The sequence below is a fragment of the Gadus macrocephalus genome, chromosome 7, assembly GCF_031168955.1.
Source record: "Gadus macrocephalus chromosome 7, ASM3116895v1".
Taxonomy (NCBI): Eukaryota; Metazoa; Chordata; class Actinopteri; order Gadiformes; family Gadidae; genus Gadus; species Gadus macrocephalus.
The window spans coordinates 10430117-10450863 of record NC_082388.1 but is presented as its reverse complement, the minus strand read 5'-3'; the positions used below and the strand labels follow the sequence as shown (position 1 = coordinate 10450863).

The window sequence follows — 20747 nt, the reverse complement described above, 5'->3', positions numbered from 1 at the left end:
AGTTTTCAGGACAAGGGCTGGTGTTCCCCAGTATCAGCCAGCGGCGGTAATCTCTGAACCCTCGCGTTGAGCAACTCAGCAAAATCCAGGACAAACAAGCAAGAGTGAGTGAGTGAGTGAGTGAGTGAGTGAGTGAGTGAGTGAGTGAGTGAGTGAGTGAGTGAGTGAGTGAGTGAGTGTGTGTGTGTGTGTGTGTGTGTGTGTTTATAGATAGAAGACAATCAATCAATGAATGACAACGACAATCATCAACCAAAAAGTAGGAATAAAAAGGAGAAGCTGCAAGTGCAGACCCAGCGGGGGGAGGGTTGGGTCTCCTGGGCTTCTTCATTCAGAAGGAGAAGGAAACAACTATTCCCTTCTTCTTCCTTTTTGCGTCTGTCTGCGTGTGAGTGTGGTGAGTGACCGTGTGGGACCACATGTGCGTATGTCGCTGAGAATCGGGGAGGAGTAACAGCGAGAGACGTGAGAGGAAAAGGGGGGGGGGGTGGGGGGGGTAGAGGAGGGCTGGTGGAGTCTGGGTGGCGGGGGGACGGTAGAGTGGGGTGGGTTTGAAGCCGGGGACCAATCCGGAGTAATTGTGGTGTGACAGCCAGTGCAAGGAACTCCAGGAAATCTGATGTGAAACCAGAGAGAGAGGGAGGGAGAGAGAGAGAGAGAGAGAGAGAGAGAGAGAGAGAGAGAGAGAGAGAGAGAGAGAGAGAGAGAGAGAGAGAGAGAGAGAGAGAGAGAGAGAGACACACACACATACACACACAGAACAGAGCCAGATAAGGAGACGGAGAGAGAGAGAGAGAGAGAGAGAGAAGGAGAAGGGATCGGAGGGGGACTGAATGCAGCCGCGGCAGGGAGAGGAGAGCGAGGACATGGGTGTGAAGAGCAAGGCTGCCGCCGCGATCGTCATTCTGCTGATGTTCCTCGGCTGCTTGTGGCTACGTGAGTACTCCCCCGACCACCGACCCCCCAACCCCACCACCCCCCTCCCCCCCCCCCCACACACAGCCCCCCACCCCTATAACCCCCCATACAGGGGTAACCGGCACGTGTTCCTGTGTGTACGGGGGGGTCTCGTTTGTTTTGTGCATCCTTGTCTTTTGTGTGTCCGTGTCCGTGTTCACGTCCGTGTGTGCGAGGGAGTGAGTGATTGAGTGTGTCAGCGCTGTGCATCTGCTCAAGGCTTCTCTGCCTGGAGTGTATTGAGTGTAGGTTGGGAATGTGTCACATGTTCGGCTCCAGGAACTAGTGGGGTTTTAGCGCGTGGTGGGCTGAGCGGCTCACAGATCCATGATAGCCAGCATCACTGTGTGCTGTTTGTTTGTGAGGTGTTTTTCTTACTGACAATGTCTATCATTCATTGGCAGAGGAATTCATATTTTAAACCCTGATGCTATCATTTAATTTGTGTCATGTGTGAGGAGCATTGTGGTGAAATAATTGTCCTTAAAGAGCAGTGTACGTCTGCACACTGAGCTGGGATTGAGCCGGAATCCCGGTGTTATTCAGACAATGACAGGTTTAAGTCATACCAGATTTGGAGAGGACCTTTGCATACTGACTGACTAATTTGAAGAGTTGAATGTCCAATAAACATTTAGTCATTCATGAAGAATGAGGATATTATTTGAAATGCACTGATAACTGATAGGGATGGAATCCATTGTGGATACCCTTCATATAAGATGAAGATACTGTCAAAGGGATTGATTATCATTGCAATCTCAGAGGCTTAAACAGAAACTGTGATGGTTTGAGTCATGGGTATGGTATGAAGGCAGGCCCTAGTCTGGAAACTCAGGTTTAGCACCTAAAATGCTGAATGGCTACAGGTATTTAACAAACAACAGCTCTATCGCCTCATTAAGTCTCATAATCCCTACAGGCACAATGAAATACAGAATCATTCACATGGTACAACATATGACCGCATCCACACGGTACAACAAATCATACTGTTCATGTAGTCCAATGGATCAAATCAATGAGAATTTGTGACTGCAATGAACAGCAGAACAGAAGACCAACACACTTCAAAGAATGAGAACAAAGCTGCAGGCATGTCTTACGGCCAGTAATGATTTCTGTAGAACCTTTCAGAACTAGATACTAACAGGGTTACAGATAGCAGTGACAAGATTGGGACTGACAAGGGCATGCAATGTCAGCCGGCAGTTGATAGCAACAAGACTGGGAACAAACGTAACCAATCGATTGTAGATATGATGCTAAAGTCCACCTGTATCTAGTCATCTCCTGCAGAATCGAGAAGGATCTGTGCTCGCTGCCGAGAACGACCGGAACTAAAATGCAGGTTCTGTCCTCAAAAATCTGGTTATTTGTGCCTTAGTTTCTCTCTCTCAAGATATCTTAAAACAATACAGGATTATCTGGCACATAGCTTGAACGGTTATAGTTGATGCCATCAAGCCTACTGCATTTGTGGATGCAATTTGTGTGTGTGTTTCTTCCAATCCAATCCATCTATACAAACGGATGACTCTTGTTTCATTCTAAACTTCTTTGACAATAGAGATAGTTTCCATATCGGTTGAGGGCCCACAGCTCATTTGGTTATTGTACCAAATTCTAAAGTACTAATTTTCCCAGCAACCCAGCAAAATAAATAACAATGAGTCAGAGGTCTGTAGTTCACACGCTCCAGAGTCTTTGCTGTTTGACAGCCTGCCGTTTAACATCTTGGCTGCGTTGCTTTGTCCACACAATCCCAAAGATAAAGAGGTGAGAGGTTTGTGTTTGCGGTATAATTATTGGAAAATAGCAATGGATTACCCGAGAGGTCCTATGAGGAGTTTCAAATGAATGGATTATCGAAAATGTAGATTCTGCATATATTGCTTGCTTTAAACACTCAAAATGGAGGTCTTTACCTTTATAGGGTGGTTGCTTTTTTTTTTAATGTTTAACATGTTTATGCAACACATAATCACGTATCTTATGTCTAAATCAATTTATTATTCTTAAAACCATATGGGTGCATTTAGATTTCCTCTTTATAATTCAACAGATAAAGTAGTAACTGCAATATTGTATTATTTGGATAAACTTTTCATTTTAAAATCGGTATTAAAAGAGATCTATATATAATAATACATTGTCAATGCTGGAAGACTGTGCTCGCAAGTCCACAGGTTGTAGCATCCTGCACTGCAAACACTTAGGGGATATACTATATTTACATCTGCTTCTTTTGGAAGCATATTGGATTCCTGCTATCTCTTCTGACCCCCCGCTTCCCTTGTTGACTTGTTTCCTACAGAGGGAGGCCTGGACTACCACTGGGACTCCTGCTTGAAGAGTTACAACCAGGTAAACAATGTAAGAGACTTCTCAAAGTATGCTCCCTTCATTGAAGAGCAGATTTCTCTTGGCGTTTCTTTCCTGACTCAAAGCTGTTGGTTTGACTCCAGTGTCTCTCGGCCTCCCCCCTTCACTTGCTAATGCTCTTTCTCCCTCCCCTTTCTCTGTGTCTCCCCTCTCTCGGCCTCTCGTTTCCAGCTCAACCAGTTGACCAACAGAAGTGGGGCTGGGGAGGCAGAGGGCCCGTTGCGACAGGAGGGGTGTCCGGGCCAGACCTTCCAGGTGTCCGCCCTGCTCTCTCACCTGCAGGATGCCTCGGCCTCGCGCTCGGACATCATGCTGCAGCCGTATCTCTCCAGCTGGGATGAGCTGGTCAGGTGGGAACACGCACACAAAAGCACAGCATGAAAAACGTGTTAAGACGTGTTAAGCGTGTTAAGAGAACACGGCCAGAGAGCAGGGCCAAAACTGCCTGTAACAAAGGCAAGGCACAAAAGCTAGGAGTTTGACCCCGGGCACTACACTGTGTAACCGGCGGGAAGCCCACTGCTCCTAGCAGGCTAGGATGGCTCAAATGCAGAGAAATCCTTTCCGCACGGGGGTTAATAAAGTATCAATTCTGCTTCTGAAATTGGTTCACTCTTAGAAAACCGAGAGAACCTTTTTACCTGGTAAACTGGATTTAAACCTTGAACAGGAAGGTAAGTGTCTTACCTGTTGGTTGGTTCTGTGTTGTCGGTTCGAGGAGGTTGTAGAGTGTCTGACCCGGTTGGTTCTGTGTTGTCGGTTCGAGGAGGTTGTAGAGTGTCTGACCCGGTTGGTTCTGTCTTGTAGGTTCATGGAGGCTCTCGGCCCTATGGTCGGGTTAATATCCAACGAGATCGAGACCAAGACCACCCTGATCCGCCAGCTGGCCCTGGCGGCAGAGGAGGGTCCGGAGGCCGAGCTCCGTCCGGACAACCCGCCGGCCCGGTTCGCCGGCACCTCGGGGGCCGACGACCGCCGCGCCTACCGCTCGGTGCGCTCCATGATCCACGTGGAGCTGCAGAGCGGCCTGGTGGACTTCCATCAGACCAGCGACTCGGGCTGCCGCACCCTGCTCCGCCTGCACCGCGCCCTGGACTGGCTCCGGCTCTTCCTGGAGAAGCTGGCCGAGACGCCGGCCAGCGGCACCAGCGGCCGCCTGCGGAGCCCGTCGGAGCTGTGCCGCGAGGCCTACCAGAGCACGCTGGCGCACCACCACACCTGGTTCGTCCGGCGCGCCGCCGAGCTGGCCTTCATCGCGCTGCCGGAGCGCGGCTTCTTCTACCGGCTGGTCTGCGTCCAGAACCAGGAGGAGCTGAGCAGACTGCTGCTCCGCGTCGTGGCGGCCATCGCGCAGGTGTACGACAGGACTCAGGGGATCCTGGAGGACAACCTGATGCTGGACCTGCCCTAGTGCCCCGGGGCCAGGCAGCAGAGAGAGTAAGAGACTAACCGCAGCTTCCGTGGTAGGCGACCCCCCCACGCCAGGTTCTACCGCCTGCTGACTACTTCATTTGAGGACCTTCTGCCAAATACAGGGTTTACCACCCCAGACTTGTTTTCTTCCCAACCAAACTGTAGCGGGAACAATCAACTAATACCCTAGACGTATTTACGTTTCAATTGTAACATTCCTCTGCACTCGACATTACCTCCTTATGTGAGGTGGACACACTGTCTTAATATTTTATATATATTGAAAAGAAAGTTTGCTGAAAGAAAACTATAATTTATTTATATGAATTAATCATTGAAAACAGTCCAACTTGGAGTATACCTAAGCATTTTTACCTTAAATTATCTATAAATAGGAACATATGGATTTATTGAAATATATTTTATAAAAGACTGATTTTATTTAATTTTTGGGTGAAAATTATGAAGGTTACCATCTTAGAATATTTCTATAATAGATTTTACATTGTGAAAAGATTTTTATGACGTTTGAATAAAAAAATGATCTGTCAGATAAAACAAATCACAATCATCAATGTAAAGTTTGGTCTCATTGATTGTCTCTGAACTGCTAGCATGCATCTCACGTGATAGCCTTTATCCTTCAGCAGGTATAATCAGCTTTCACAACGCACAATCTTTACTTACGCAACGTTTGAGAGATAATCAGATCTATGACATGCGATTAATATCCCCTACGTTTCTGTGCCAGACCAACCGTGTAATGGAAACATATCACTATATTCAGTCAGCAAACATTTGTCCATGAGAAATATTAAAATCGAATCAGATTTAACGATCAACCTGCTCTCATCAAAATAAACGACATGAGACAACTGCCAATGCAGATCAGTCCTTTTGGGACAACCTCGTCAGGTGGCCCGTGTACCACAGCAGGCCTGCGTCGAGTTCAACCGGGCGGGCATGGCGTGTCCCGCTGCCGTCGGCCACCGGTGCTTTCAGACTATTTTCAACCCACAAATACCTCTAATGCTAGATTATCTCCTCTCCTCCAGGACTCCTTCCCTGCCCCAGCTTTCCAAGGCACTCTGAAGGCTGCGGGGGCAGGGACAGAGATAGAGATAGAGACAGAGATAGAGCACTGGTCAGGGACAGAGCTAGATATGGAGATAGAGCAAAAAAGTGCTGGTCTACCTCTACAGAGATAGAGCTAGATACCGAGCTATAGATAGAGCTAGATACAGAGCTATAGATAGAGCTATAGATAGAGTCATACTAGAGCTCTGTGGTCAGGGACAGAGCTTGAGACAGAGCTATAGATAGAGCTAGAGATAGAGCTAGAGACAGAACTGTGGTCAGGGAAAGAGCTGTAGATAGATCTAGAGACAGAGCTGTAGATAGAGATAGAGACAGAGCATTGGGCGGGACAGAGCTAGGGATAGAGCTAGAGACAGAGCTAGGGATAGAGCCAGAGACAGAGCTAGAGACAGAGCTAGAGACAGAGCTAGGGACAGAGCTAGGGATAGAGCTAGGGGTAGAGCTAGAGACAGAGCTTGGGATAGAGCTAGGGGTAGAGCTAGAGACAGAGCTAGAGACAGAGCTAGAGACAGAGCTAGGGACAGAGCTAGGGATAGAGCTAGGGGTAGAGCTAGGGGTAGAGCTAGGGGTAGAGCTAGAGACAGAGCTAGAGACAGAGCTAGGGGTAGAGCTGGAGACAGAGCTAGGGATAGAGCTAGGGATAGAGATGGAGACAGAGCTAGAGACAGAGCTAGGGGTAGAGCTAGAGACAGAGCTAGGGATAGAGATGGAGACAGAGCTAGGGATAGAGCTAGAGACAGAGCTAGAGACAGAGCTAGGGATAGAGATGGAGACAGAGCTAGGGATAGAGCTAGAGACAGAGCTAGGGATAGAGATGGAGACAGAGCTAGAGACAGAGCTAGGGGTAGAGCTAGGGATAGAGATGGAGACAGAGCTAGAGACAGAGCTAGGGGTAGAGCTAGAGACAGAGCTAGGGATAGAGCTAGGGGTAGAGATGGAGACAGAGCTAGGGACAGAGCTAGGGGTAGAGATGGAGACAGAGCTAGGGACAGAGCTAGGGGTAGAGATGGAGACAGAGCTAGGGATAGAGCTAGGGGTAGAGATGGAGACAGAGCTAGGGATGGGGATGGAGACAGAGCTAGGGATAGAGTTAGAGACAGGGCAATGGGGTCAGAGACAGAGCGAGAGGCCACAACCATGGGGTACAGAAGAGTGAGGGGAAGGTTAGGAAGGCCTACAGTTAGGTCCTAATCAAGTCAGCGAGCCATTAGAAGGCTATAGTGAAAGGGACTTACACGGAGGTAACCACGTTCAAACCTTACAGTTATTCCAACTACTCCATAGATTGGATTTTCATTTGTGCTGTCCGAGATAAGCTGCAATCAAGAGATAGATTGGACTCTTACCCTGCCAGCCCTGATCTGTGTCAGATGATAACATGTAGGTGGGTGGGTGACATCAGTTTACTACACAGCATTCCCACTGAACGTGGCATCCTCCCACAAGATTCAAAGTAGGCATTTTAAATACATTTATTGGAATGTGCACATATTTGGCAGAAATGTAAGAGCTTTCTCGGAATGTTGGACACATTCTTGCACACACAAAATTTCAATGATATTAAGCAAAGGGTCACTGGTAAATAAACACACTTGTTGATGAGTTCCCTTAAATGACATTTATTGTTTTCTCTATCTTTTTTCAGTAAACATAAGCAAAAATATACATACAGTAACAGCAAAATAAAGACACAAAGAGAATATAATTACTGGAGGCTTGGGTCAAATCAGCCAAACCAATCCCTTTAAATGTAATCTTTGTTGTTCACTTAAGATCTTTGCACCACATCCAAAGGGGCAAATGAAGGTATGGATTCAGTTCTTAAGAAGGGCGAAGGCGGGTTGGGGAACAATTCAGGGGTTTATTCGTTTAAAACAAAACAACTCTGTAATTATCTGCACCTTTATAGTGGTTACTGTATGTGCTGTACTTAAAATGATTTTCATAGTTTTGTGTGTTTAGAAATGTAAACATTTTGTTGTTTCTGAGAAACCAGAAGGGTTAAATGTATTCTTCTGGTCCGATAAAACCAGAGAAACACCGGTGCCATGTCTACCCGTAGGAGTATGCACTGACCTTTCACTGCAAATAGTCAAAGCCTATATGTAAAGTTTGCAAATTATACAAAGTGAGATTGAGAATTGAAATGATGAGGGGGAGGGGGGGAGGGGGCGGTGGATTTACAAAATACTCTTCGACTTTCAAATAGCAGGTATTAACTCTTTACTTTGTTGAATTAAACATTCTGAATAGGTAATAACATACCCCCATGTAATAATACAGACCAATCGTATACATTCCCATCTCTTTACAACAAAATAGCAATAAAAATATATATTTTTAAATAAAACGATATTTTCTGAAATGTTATCTTGAAATGCGCATTGGCAAACATGATTTATATGTCTATGCAATATTCAGAGCTCTTGACTTTCTCTTTCTTGCGTTTTATGTTTCAAGTTATGCTAAATTTGTAACATCCTTTTTAATAAATACATTATACAGCCACACAAGAAATAGATATATTGCTTTTTGAGGACGTCTCCAGAATATCGTCGAAAATGTGTACGGATAAACGGAGATAACAGGAGATACCATTCTGTGACACTGGGAACAATGCAATCTGTCCACCAGGAGGCACTGTTGTCTTTTAGTGAAACCTATTCCTTTTGTGCGATACATTACATTAGAGGATGCCTGGTGGTAAAGGAATCACTAGCATCCAACTGTAACCTAGTCTTGAACCCGGAGACCTTCGCTTGGATAGGATCTGTTTTTAATGTATCAATGCATAAAAGGATTTTTAATGGATCAATTCAACAGTAACTGGATATTGTATGGTCACGTCGCTAGTGTCTTTGGTCGATGGCAATGGGTGGTTTTGGACAATCTTTGCATGATTAAAAGGAGAATGTCCAATTAAATAAATAAAATGCGTTTGATTTAGAATATTTTCAATGGCTCACTGAAAACTGTTAATCTGTAATAAATTATACATAGCAACTTTAATCGAATTAAAAACATTGAGGAAAAAGGACAGGGCTGGAACATGGGGCCTTGAAACAAGGAGAAGCGGCAAAGACAGGGATAAAGGACCTCAGTGTGCCTGTTCTGGATTATCTGACCAGATTAAGAGATTACCGCGAAATTAGGTAAATGTTGTAGGAAAGCCAAATGAAAGGGAGTGGACGGTTTGTAACAAATCTACCAAGAGAAAAAAAAACTAAACATTTTACACATCCAATTAACGTCATGGAAAGTTTTTTGACAAACGCAACTGTTAAATTGTTTCCGGTAGCTGTGTTGTCTTCCAACACATGAACTCTTGATCATTGGGTTGCCATTCACACAAGAGCATAATGACAAAAAACTCCTATTAAGTCTAAAAAAATGGAAATCGAGCCAAGAGTGAACAGATGTGTGTGTTCCTACGGTCAGTTACCGTGTCATGGTCGGATCACGGTAGCACCAGCACAAGGTCACAGCCATGCCCAAGATAAAGCGCCTGGTCCGACATTAGCCCAGAACGCTAAGCGTCCCCAACCAAGGTCAACAGGTGCTCTGCTCGTCATGCAATGCCTGGACAATGATCAAGACGTCGATATTGGTCGCTCTCCGGCAACTCTTGAGTCACGGAGCAGTATAGCGACAGCCAGCCTACCACCAACCGAATTTAATTTAATCAACCAAAGATGATGATTCTTCTGTCAGTTTCAATTATGGTCAAATTTTGATTAAGCTAGCTAGCTATCTATACAACACTTTGAAACACTGCCCTACGAATTTAAACACTAGTGTGACTTTTGAGGGAAATGCATATCCATAAATATGATATGCTAGAGCTAGACAATGATTCTGGAAGATATGACAAACGTCAAGCAAACAGACACACATTGCTGTCCCTCCCTCACACAACTGTACAATGATTATTTTGCAACGCCTCCTCACAACGAAAAGAAAACGTTTGCAGTGCAAATCAATAAAAAAAACCACATGCCATCCATTTCTGATATGTACAGATGTGAAATGATGCAATACTTGGAAAAACAAACCAAACCTAGCACTATATATGATAACACAAATTAACCCTCAGTATCCAAGAGGTAAGCTCTTCTATAAATAAAATACTGTTATTTTGATGTGAGCCTGCGATCATATGGAACCGAGCGGTTCAAATACGGTAGCGTCTCTTAAAGATAAGTTATAAACTAGCAAGCATGGCTTTCTGGCTTTAGGCACTAAATGAATACAAGTTTTAGGGGGCATCGCTGAAGTGATTCAAGCGGTTCCGGTTCGCTGTTCGGTTGCAAACACGAATAAAGTTTAAGAGTTATTTAAAAATCTCTGGTGGTGTAAATGTCATGCCCCTATGACTTTGATTCATTTATAATGGGTTGGTGTTGCAGTGATTGCCAGCAAACTAAACCACATGCCTCACGTATTTTATAAAGCTATTCTCAAGCCAAAAATTAAACACATAACAAAAGATACCTTACTTCTATACCCATTGACTGTGATGATGTATTCATGGTAAATCTTGGTTGATTATTCGAGTATTGCACATCGCATGCAACATCCCGGCCTACAATGTGAAATGGGTCTCCGGGAATGGAAAGAAACACATGGCGACACACTTAATGCGCAAATACATGCGCCCAAACACACACACACACACACACACAAACACGCACACACACGCACGCACACACACGCACACACACACACACACACACACACAGGTTTGTTTTTAAAGGTTTGGAGATCTAGCTCTGGCTGTCGGAAGTGCTTATTCATTATTCAAGCGCTCAGTGGCTGTGTGGCTGCGAGTCGGTCGGTCGGTGTGGTGAGTGTGTTTTCTCCAGATACACTGCGTTAAGGCAGTGTGTGGGGGGGGGGGGGGGGGGGGCTCCTGGTGGGCAGCGGTCAGTGCACGCTCAGCAGGGAGGCGGTGGCATCGGGAGGGGGAGGGGGGTGGGGTGGGGTGATTCGGTTGTGCCTTCAAGAGAACCCATATGACGATGCACGCATGCAAAATCGCTTCGTCTCTGCATCCACCCGTTCAGACGATATCTCATCGAGACGGTTTCTGTTGGGTCGTTTTGTAGTCTTTTTTTTGGTGGGTTTTGGTATTTTCCTTAATTTTGAGTGCAAACAAAAAACAGACGTACCGATAGAAGATTATGATATCATATAAATAGACACGCTGTATTGTTGTGTGTGCACTCATACTGTATATAGAGGGATACTCTATACGGAGGTGACGGAGAAGGGAGTCAAAGTAGCGTGGTGATGGAGGTGTTGGTGGTGATAGTTCTCGTCCTTGTTATGCGGACACTCAGAAAAGTTACACACGCACACACCAACACACACACTTGTTTCCCTTCCCGTCCTCTGTATCCCCTATCATTTTCATGCAGTATAAATATGTCACCTCAAACTGATTTAAAGAAAGAAAAAAAAAATGGTCCCAAAGCTCAAAGACAGAAAGAAATGACAGGACCCCCTTTGTAGCTGGGGTGTCACTCATTCCCACCACAACCCCAGGTCGGTAGGTAGGTGTGTGTGTGTGTGTGTGTGTGTGTGTGTGTGTGTGTGTGTGTGTGTGTGTGTGTGTGTGTGTGTGTGTGTGTGTGTGTGTGTGTGTGTGTGTGTGTGTGTGTGTGTGTGTGTGTGTGTGTGTGTGTGTGTGTGCGTGTGTATGTGTATGTGTGTTGGTATGTGTGTGCATGGGGGGGGGGGGGGGGAGAGTGATTGTGGGGGAAGAAGAGGGTTGTAAACTGGTTTCTACCAAACCGAGGGTGGAAATATCGTGATGTGTTTCAGTACGTGCATGTTGTTGCAGAGGAGGGTGGAATTAGAGGGGCATTCTCAGGAAAAAGAGAGAGCGAAGGATAGAGAGGTAAGAGCGAGAGAGGGATAAAGAGAGAGCGGAAACGGTGGACCTAGACAGTGTTGATCCTCAACTTGAAGGACACCCTTCCAGCGAACTTGTCTCTGTCACTCCCTACAGGGATGTTGTTTGAGATGATCTTGCACTCAATGTTAACGTCTTCGTTGGTGGTGATGTTGAGGAACTTGATGGCCACCAGTGGCTGAGAGTAGTTCACCTGGAACAGCGCAAGAACAGCAATAAGTTGAGCAAATCCACCTCCTCACATTCAAGGCGGTATTGGTTTCGTTAGAGAAATGACCATTAGCTCAAGGATAACGCCTTGAGATACATGATCTTGATTTGAGGAGGGTCAAGATAACGAAAGAAAATACATTTTCTATCGTTTGAATTGTAGAATTAAAATAGAAGAAGAGGCATATTTGGTGGAATTAGGGTGGTCTCACCTGAGCTTTCTTGCCGTAGTACGGGTAGTACATGAGGTTGAAAGTGCCGTTGGGGGGGAAGTACTGCACCTCTCCGATCTTATCGTTGTCTTCTCTCTGTTGTGCCCACAACCGAAAGTTACTCAAAGTGTGACGATTGATGACCGAAAAGAAAGGTTATTGTTATATTACACAGATAAATATTCTAAAGATAATATGTGCAGGTGTGAGAATGAGTGAGTGAGGGGTGAGTGAGTGAGAGCAGCGTACCTACCAGACATACTCTACGAAGGCTAAGACACGTACTAGTATTGCATCACGACTAGAACAAGTACGTTTTTTATCCCTCTTACCCATTCATCTTTCCCAATTTTGTACCGCTGATACATTAACAACACCACAGAAGAAGAGAGAAGAGGCGGACACATACAGTGGCGAGGTTATGACGCATGTAAAAAAAACGGTTGCATGAAAATAAAATCTTGAAATGAATAAATCTCGACAGACGCTGAGGAGGAACACGGTGTTGACGAGGATGAATGATCACGGTGGTGGGGTTAAATGCACGGGGCTTATGAACCCTAGCGCCTACTTTACGCAAGTATTCGTTTTCAAAAGGTTTACCTTAGCTCCACATTTGACGGACGGCGCCATGCCGTCCTTGCCTGGTAGGAGCCCGATTACCTGCAGAGGAGGAATCACCAGCAGGCGTTAGGCCGACCCCTGGGTAACGATGTTCTAATGAACTGATCACAGCTCCATGAATCCATGGACTTCAAAACACAAGACTGCACTGATTAATCTCTTGTCGTTGACATCCTTTTATTTTTAGCATGACCCTTTTTTTTCTTTCTTTTTTTACACATGAACCACATGCAATTGGTTCAGTGTGAGGGTTACTCCACATCTCCTAGCAACAGCATCCTCTTCCTAAGACCCCCCCCCCCTCTCTTTCTTTCTTTTTTTTTCTTTTCCCACTCCTCTTTCCCTCTCACCCGATTGAGCTTGATGATGATGCATGGCGCTCCTTCCTGGTATCCATAGTAACGGTCCTGGATTCCAGAACACTCTTCCAGCAGGGTGCGGTTGAACTGACAGGAGCGCTTGGGGTTGTTCTTCACCTCGTCCATGTCGTTTTGGAAGTTGTACTGGTCCGGGTCGCACACGTCGTTCTTCTGGGACTGGACAGAGTTGTTGTAGGCTGCACAGAAACACCGGGGGCCATTTTGTTAGCTTTAGATTCTTGGTTTCTATTTTGTTTCATCCTATTCATTTCTGTCTATTTTATTTGATAAAAATATTGTATATTATATTGTCCCGAACCCTGCATTACCGCAAGAGTTTCAGTGTCAAGAATGACGTCCAGAATGTGTTAGACTGTGCATTTGACCAATGAGATGTAAGCCAGACTCACGTCCAAGGAACTTGTCGAGGGCCTGTGCGTACAGGTCCCAGCTCTCTGTCTTCTGGGTGTTGTAGATGATCTCCAAAGCCTCCACCCCTTTTGGCCGGATCATCATGCCTGGGGATAACAAACCAAACGCAGACATCGAAAAGAGAGCAGAGGAGGAGGAGGAGGAGGTGGTGGTGGTGGTGGTGGTGGTGGTGGTGGTGGTGGTAGGTTGTCAGAAACACTGCATCATCTTCTTTCTTTTTAGACATGCATCTGTATCTGTGTTCATTGTGTACATACTCCCTGCAGTCATTGACCAGCAGGTAAGGAATAGGGCACCTTAGCCCAAGGCTGCCTGCAGGTAGACAGTCGGGATCGAACCCGGAACCTTTCGACTAGGAATCCAACACTCCGACCACACCAACACTAAACCATCCTGGGTCAGAGTGGAGAATCTACTCGGTAAGTCGTTGGTCAGACGAGTGGAGACGAGTCCACCTGACGAGTGGAGGGACAGGTCTACCTGGTGTGGCGAGTCGATCCTGCCAGGTGGGTTTGTGGTCGTCCAAGGTCTGCAGCATCACGTACATGGTGAGCGCAAACATACCGGCCAGGAAGATGTAGAACACAAGGTAGAAGAGGAGGATGAGACCTGCGAGGTGAAGGAGAAGAACAGGAGACACAGGGATGTCCGTTAAACTTGGGGTAAAGCAAGCAAAGTTTCAAGAATAAGGAGCTTTACTGAGATAGGGAGATCATAGTGTCCTGCAAGGTCTACTGTCGATTGTTGAGAAACAAATATATTGAGCCGGAAATTAGCGCATTTATCTGAGATATGATATACAAAATAGTTGTTTATCTTATATTTCATATTCGGGTTATTCTGAATTTGGTTGCTATTAAAAGCTAGAAGGTTGCAGTATATATATATATATATATATATATATATATATATATATATATATATATATATGACACAAATACAAATATATGTATATATTTGTATGGTTCTTGATCATTGTTCGCAAACTTCCCCATTATTTCATTATAAAATTATACAATTAAATTTTATACATTAACATGTATTAAAAGACATTACTCATGATGTAAATAATACATTGTGAAATAATTATTCTAAAAGAATGTCTGAAATAATATATGAACTACATATAAAAGACATGATTGGAATTTCAAAATGGGGAAATCCTTTCAAATCAATATTAGATTAATGCAATGGGGAAATAGTACTTCAATTATGGGACCAAGCCAAAAGAAAAGCTATTTGGAAATAAAGTAACGGAAGTGGGGTTTGGATTTATGGTCTGAGTGCTTTGGCCGCCTCTCCCCCGATCCAACAGGGTGGCCGGGCGCCAGTTTGTCTCCCTCATGGACCGCGAGCACGCGAGCTAAGCCTTTCGCCATTCGATCACACCCCTCTCGTTCACCTACACTTTGTGTTGCATTTTCATACCATACTAAATTGGAGAGAAGCGAGGACAATGCCCATCCGGCCAGCCATCACGGTGGACCTAGGCCAGCATTGGATAGGTGGCAGTCCGATTTAATGATCAGGTTTCAGCCACAATGGCGGCGGGACCGAGCCGTGGTAAAGAGGGCGACAGACGGAGCCAGAGAAGGGGCAGGAGCAGCAGGACCGCCCGGAGATTAGGCCGGGGGGGGTCACAGGATTACTGGCAGGCGTACAACTGTTGCCGTGATCCAAGTAACAGACTTCCTCTTCCTGTTTAATCATGGAGGCTGGATGGTCTGCAAAAACCGTCCACCGCTCACTTTGAGAATAATTATATGAATGTAGATCATGTAATACCAATTAAGGATTTGCATACAAGCACCGTCCTGTTTTGTCTCTCGCGTGAATATGAAACTGCAGAGAGCTGCAGCGGTTCGCCCACACCCTCCGCGTTCATCGTCCGACGGCAGTGCCGGGGGTGCAGTGCGGTGTCCCAGGGGCTGGGTGCTATGTCGGGTGACCCCCCCCGTGTCGAGCTCACACCCTCCCTCCACCTGACACCACCGGCGGGGCCTCTAGAGCACTGGCAAGGCCTCCCAGCTTAGCCCGGGTTTACAGGAATCCATTACACCAATGTCACGGGAAGGCCCTCTGCCGGATTCCATTACACAACAGAAACGCTCGACGACAGAGTGTGAACGAGTATGTGCGTGCGAGGAAGTGTGCCTTGTGTGTGCGCGAGAGAAAAAGTCTTTCCTCTATGAATTAGTTGCTTGACATGACACAAGGAATTTCCTATTTCGGAACGACCCTGGGTTACACTGTGCATTTGACCAATAAAACCTGTTGGCTTTGACTACTGTAATGTGTCTTTATTAGTATAGAGGGCACCGCCTTTGACGGTGGATGTCTTGCAACGGTGCTGGCAGTCCAAACGTCTACTACAGCTGCTGCATTGTCGAGCGAGCTGTTTCACTGCACCCTCCTCCCCATCCACGCCCATGCGCCCCCCACCCTGCGGTGGACGCAGCTCAAACCTTTTAGCAGAAATAACACTTTGAATCATCCAAGGGGTAGCGCCCTACAAGCGCCACCTGGGCAAGACACCGTCCAGGGCGATGGGTGGAGGGAGGGAGGGAAGGGTGTATCGAGAATGGGGGGGGGGGGGGGGGGGGTTGAGAATGCAGGTAGGATGGCTTCCCCTCCTGAGAGAGATGGGGGTCTGTCCGCCTGGGGTTGGACTGCTGACGGACGTGGAAGCGTCTCTGTTACGCCCTCCCTTCAATGGGTGAAGTGGAGGAACAAACGAGCCAGGGGCAGGGCCAGAGCCAGGCCTGTTCGTCAGTTCTGTACAACGGCGGAAGGTGTCTGTTCCCTTTCACAATTAATTAGGATGACAGGGTTCCAATTTACTTTGTAGAACACAGGCTGATCAAAGAGAGGTTTGAACTCTGTAGAGGAGCAGTGCAGGGAGAGAGAGGAGAATAAAAGCCAGAAGAGAGCTAACCACTAGCTGATCAGCTGGACCTCATTATGTGTTCTCATAACTGTAATAAGGAATCTGTTCTGATTTAAAAAACGTATGAGTTCATTGTTTTGATCTACTACTTGTAGAACACATACACATGTTAATAATTGCCTTTAGCTAACTGATGTTGCAAAATGGACGACCACTGCGGGGCTATTAATGCAGTGTCCTCATAATAATAATATAATAATAATTTCCATACAGCAAATGTTTCCATATCCGAAGAACCCTTGATCGCACTCTATATCATAAAGTACACTGCCTAATTCATAATGCAAAGGCAGCAATTAGCCACGGACATGGAGAGAGAAGCTATTTGGCAAGTGGACACCAAGTAATAGTGTACCCACTTCAGGCTATAAGTCCGAGGAAACCATGTATAGCAGAGCTACATGTGGTGGCTTAGGACCAAAATAGCCTAATTAACAAGCCTTAGAAGACGGCTTAAAGAGGCCACTAGTCCTCGAAGCACCTGGGATGCATTGAGCTGGATTAGGTGGTGCATTGTGGGGAGATTCTTACTAAGGTAGGCACAGTCACTGCCCCATCTGCTGTGGGTGGAGAAGAGGAGGATAGTGTTCATTCATAATTCATCAGCTCTCAAAGAGCGATTTATGAAATCCAAATATCCCGTTCTAAGCATCTAACTGTCAATTACACAAAATGGAAGTGCTCGGTGTGAGTGGCCCTGCTCTAGAGGAGAGGACCACAGAAACGGACCAGACTTTTGGAGTGCTGAATCTGACATCCAGGCTTGATACTGTACCTGAATGACAGCCAATGAAGTCATTAGATTAGGATTAGATCCCTCACTGATTTACGCACTTGGGATGGGTGGGGTTTGGGCTGGAGGGGTGATGCAACAACCGTTTGGCTCTCGTTTCCCCCGGTAATGCTCCAATGTCATTCAAACAGGGCAACATGCACACCATCACACCATAGGAAAGGCAAAAGACCGAGCATTTTCATAAGAACTAAACCTGAAAATGTGTCAACTCATTCAGTCACATGACGGGCCTACAGGTAAACATTTAATTTAATCAAGTTTGAGGCAGTCCATTAGGACATGGGTCTCAGTTCAACGATTCAAATCAATGGCTCTAAGGAAATAAGGATTATTTCTGTTCCTTAAAATAGTGTTTTTTCTTTGGAATCTCAAAATAAGGGCGCTAATTTATAATGTAGCAGCAAAGCTCCCACCCTTAGGCGCATTGCGCCGAAACCCGGGTGAAATAATTTAATTAATAAAAAACACATCCAGACAAGAGAACGTCAGGCCTCTTGCTCAAAAGTGATGCAGCATTTGCATTTTAAGACACACCGACCAATCAAAAACCCACATAGGCGCTGTGGCTATCATTTCTAAACGACAAACATCCAGAGATGTCGCAATTCTTGAATGCAGGGATATATACCTACCCCATTACATTTGAAGTGTTTTTAGGGGTTTCCATTAGTTAGTGGGAGAAAAGGGTTGCAGGGCAACATGTTTGCTGCATTGCTGTATAGTTACCGGTATGGCTGAGAAGACTTACCCCAGCTACTCGCAGTCCTGCCCAGCAACTCCCGGGTCCGCGGGTTCCATATAAACTCCTTCCATGTGCCCTTCTCTGCATCCTTTGCCATCTTGCCTGATGGGGTTCTGGTTTATTCTCAACGAGGAAAGCTGTGTTCTTGTAATACAAATAACGATCGGCTAGATAACAGAGAGCGTTTCAAATGTTGGACAACAGAAACGCAAAAGGAATCTGGAGTTACAAATGAATGCGAAAGGAAGTTCAACAAAATCTAATTCTGCCTCAGCTTCTTCTACAATAGCCTATCTAAAAACATAAAATGGATGCAAATGGTGAGAGGTGGTGTTACTACTACACTCAGGATATATCTAGTATCTGCCCTCCCCCCTGCTCTTGTCTGCATGCCGCAGAGTTTTGATGAGTGGTGCAGAAATGTAGTGATACTGCGGTAAAGGACTCAATGCGCCTCTCTCTCCTCTATCAGATCCTTAACCCAACCCCTCCCTCCCTCCCGAGCGCTTACCCACTCCTCCTCCTCCGCCTCATCACCGGACCCCGCCCACCTCCCCCGCAAAGCTGCTCTCTCATCCTCTGCGCACGAGAGGTGAGCAGCCAACCAAATTGTGCAGCGACCAATCCACTGCAATGCACGCTCTCTCCTCACAGGAGAAGGGAGCGGAGGGGCGGCAGCGCTGGCGAATCACCACCGCCGGCCTCACCGCTGTCTTGTGCCTCCGCCTTAACGTCTTACGCTGCGCTATTTATAACAGCCTGCACAATTACAAATCTTGCTTTAATTCGCTTTTTAGCATTCATTTGTTCTTTTGATTTCATTTTTGTTTCCTCATTCCACATTTGAAGTTGGTAGTTGGTATTAGTTGGCCTACTGTTATTATTGGCAGTTTGCATTGGTTTCCAAGTTCGTTCACAGGCCTATCGATATGGCTATTTATAACAGCCCGTACAATTATTTTTGTTTCTTTATCTTACATTTGAAGTTAGTTAGTAGGCCTACTGTTATTATTGGCAATTTGCATGCGTTAGCCCATTAAGTTCGTTCGCATGCCTATCGACGTGTTTGGTGGGGAGGTAGCGCTACAACTGGTGCATGGCTCATTGGTTGGACTAATAGGCAAATTATCCTGTCAGACATTGTACAGCTTCGAGAGAACTCGGGAATACAGCGAGTCGTTCTGTTCAACCGTAACCCAATACCTATCTGAGTGTTATAGATTGCAATAGTGGTTTGGTCCTGCTCTACGTGGGAGTGCAGTCTGGTTTTGAGTGATAGACCGCTGTTCCCATGGTAATGGACCGATGGGTATCGCGGTACAACGGCGAAGCAGCGCCCCCCGTTGGCGCACCAGGGGATTGCAACACGTGTTTATGCTGCTGCTGTTTCAATGGGCACACAATGTCCTGAGGTCTCGGGGGGGGGGGGGGGGGGGGGTTTAATAGATAGTAGGGATGGGCAAAATGATTCTTTTCCGGGAACTAGTTCTTTCAGTTCAGTTCACTATAACGATTCGTTTATTTGATTCGTTCTTTTTGATTCGTTCGTTACGTCAGATTACATCTTAAAAAAAATTAAAAATAAAAAAACTTTTTTTTTTCTTTAAATTGGTCGTTGATCCGGATAGGACCGTCAAGACCGCAGTCCGCCGTTTGGAGATGCCTGCTACTTAATATGTTAGACGTCCCAACAATATTTATACCACTTGCTTACTCTCTATATTTCATTCATGGTTTTACATTTATAATTTTATTTTACATTTAATTCTTCATTGTTCAGGCATTACAGAACTTGCATGGTCATAAATAAAAAATACGAACTGCAGTTTAATTTCTTTGTTTGTTCTTAAATTGACGTAGAATGGAGCAAAGACTCCTGGGATTGGGAAATGCGTTTATCCAATAAACAGATGGAGGTCCAGTCTATTTTCGAAAAAATGTAGGGGGATATATGAGTCGAATGGTATGACCCAAGATACGTCAGACAGAGAAAGCGCGCATATTCGACGGTACCGCCTTGTCATTGGTTTACCCAGGTGCCATTCCAACACCATTGCTACCTCTCATTGGCTGAATCTTTGAGAAAGTTGTAGACTCAATCAATGGAAGTCGCGGGGAGACGGAGCTCTGTTCGTTTGTATATTTTATTTACGTGACCATATGTTTGGTTAATGTTAAAAAAAAAGAATCAAAGAACCAGTTCTTCTTGTTTTGGGGAACCAGTTCTTGTCGTTCACGTTCGGGATTCGTTCGTTGTAACGAATCAGTCGCGACCGACGCATCCCTAATAGATAGATAACCTACTTAGATGGATAACATACTTATAGATAACCAAATGCATAAATAACCTACTTGTGAGTTACTACAAATTGCGTCAACCATCAGTCGAAAGGAAAACATCACTACGTGTAAGAATTTGTTGTATATGTTAATTATATAAAGTTCATTATATAAAATTTATTTAATGACAATATCAATGCAAATATAGCACTACAGTGATTTCCAAGGTACACCGTATCTTACCATATCAATATATTATATGGCACTCATATATGGCCACTGTTTTAGTAGACACACAAAACCAACAGCTTTTGTAAACTATTATGGGAATTATGTCTAGACTTCAATATTGATCATTTGACGGGGGTGGGGGGGGGG

General features: G+C 45.4%; 2 protein-coding genes across 4 annotated transcripts; one reads left to right on the top strand and one right to left on the bottom strand.

Moving 5' to 3' along the window:
- Positions 1-682: 682 nt before the first annotated feature.
- gltpd2b (glycolipid transfer protein domain containing 2b) lies at positions 683-5330 on the top strand. 2 transcript variants are annotated; one of them, XM_060056627.1, is made up of 4 exons: positions 683-936; positions 3275-3333; positions 3514-3692; positions 4150-5330. In XM_060056627.1, exons 1-4 carry the CDS (start codon positions 834-836, stop codon positions 4751-4753), a joined length of 945 nt encoding a protein of 314 aa, XP_059912610.1. In that variant the 5' UTR covers positions 683-833; the 3' UTR covers positions 4754-5330. The 2 variants fall into 2 exon arrangements, with proteins under 2 accessions (XP_059912610.1, XP_059912611.1); XM_060056628.1 differs by having other exon boundaries at positions 684-936; positions 3275-3324.
- Positions 5331-7445: 2115 nt separating this feature from the next.
- On the bottom strand, positions 7446-18570 carry atp1b2b (ATPase Na+/K+ transporting subunit beta 2b). Of its 2 annotated transcripts, XM_060056612.1 has the most exons (8): positions 18096-18570; positions 14085-14213; positions 13583-13690; positions 13164-13369; positions 12793-12852; positions 12522-12548; positions 12190-12285; positions 7446-11960 (listed from the first exon to the last, which is right to left on the bottom strand). In XM_060056612.1, the coding sequence occupies exons 1-8, from the start codon at positions 18184-18186 to the stop codon at positions 11796-11798; spliced, it is 882 nt and encodes a 293-aa protein (XP_059912595.1). In that variant the 5' UTR covers positions 18187-18570; the 3' UTR covers positions 7446-11795. The 2 variants fall into 2 exon arrangements, with proteins under 2 accessions (XP_059912595.1, XP_059912596.1); XM_060056613.1 differs by lacking the exon at positions 12522-12548.
- Between the last annotated feature and the right edge of the window lie 2177 nt (positions 18571-20747).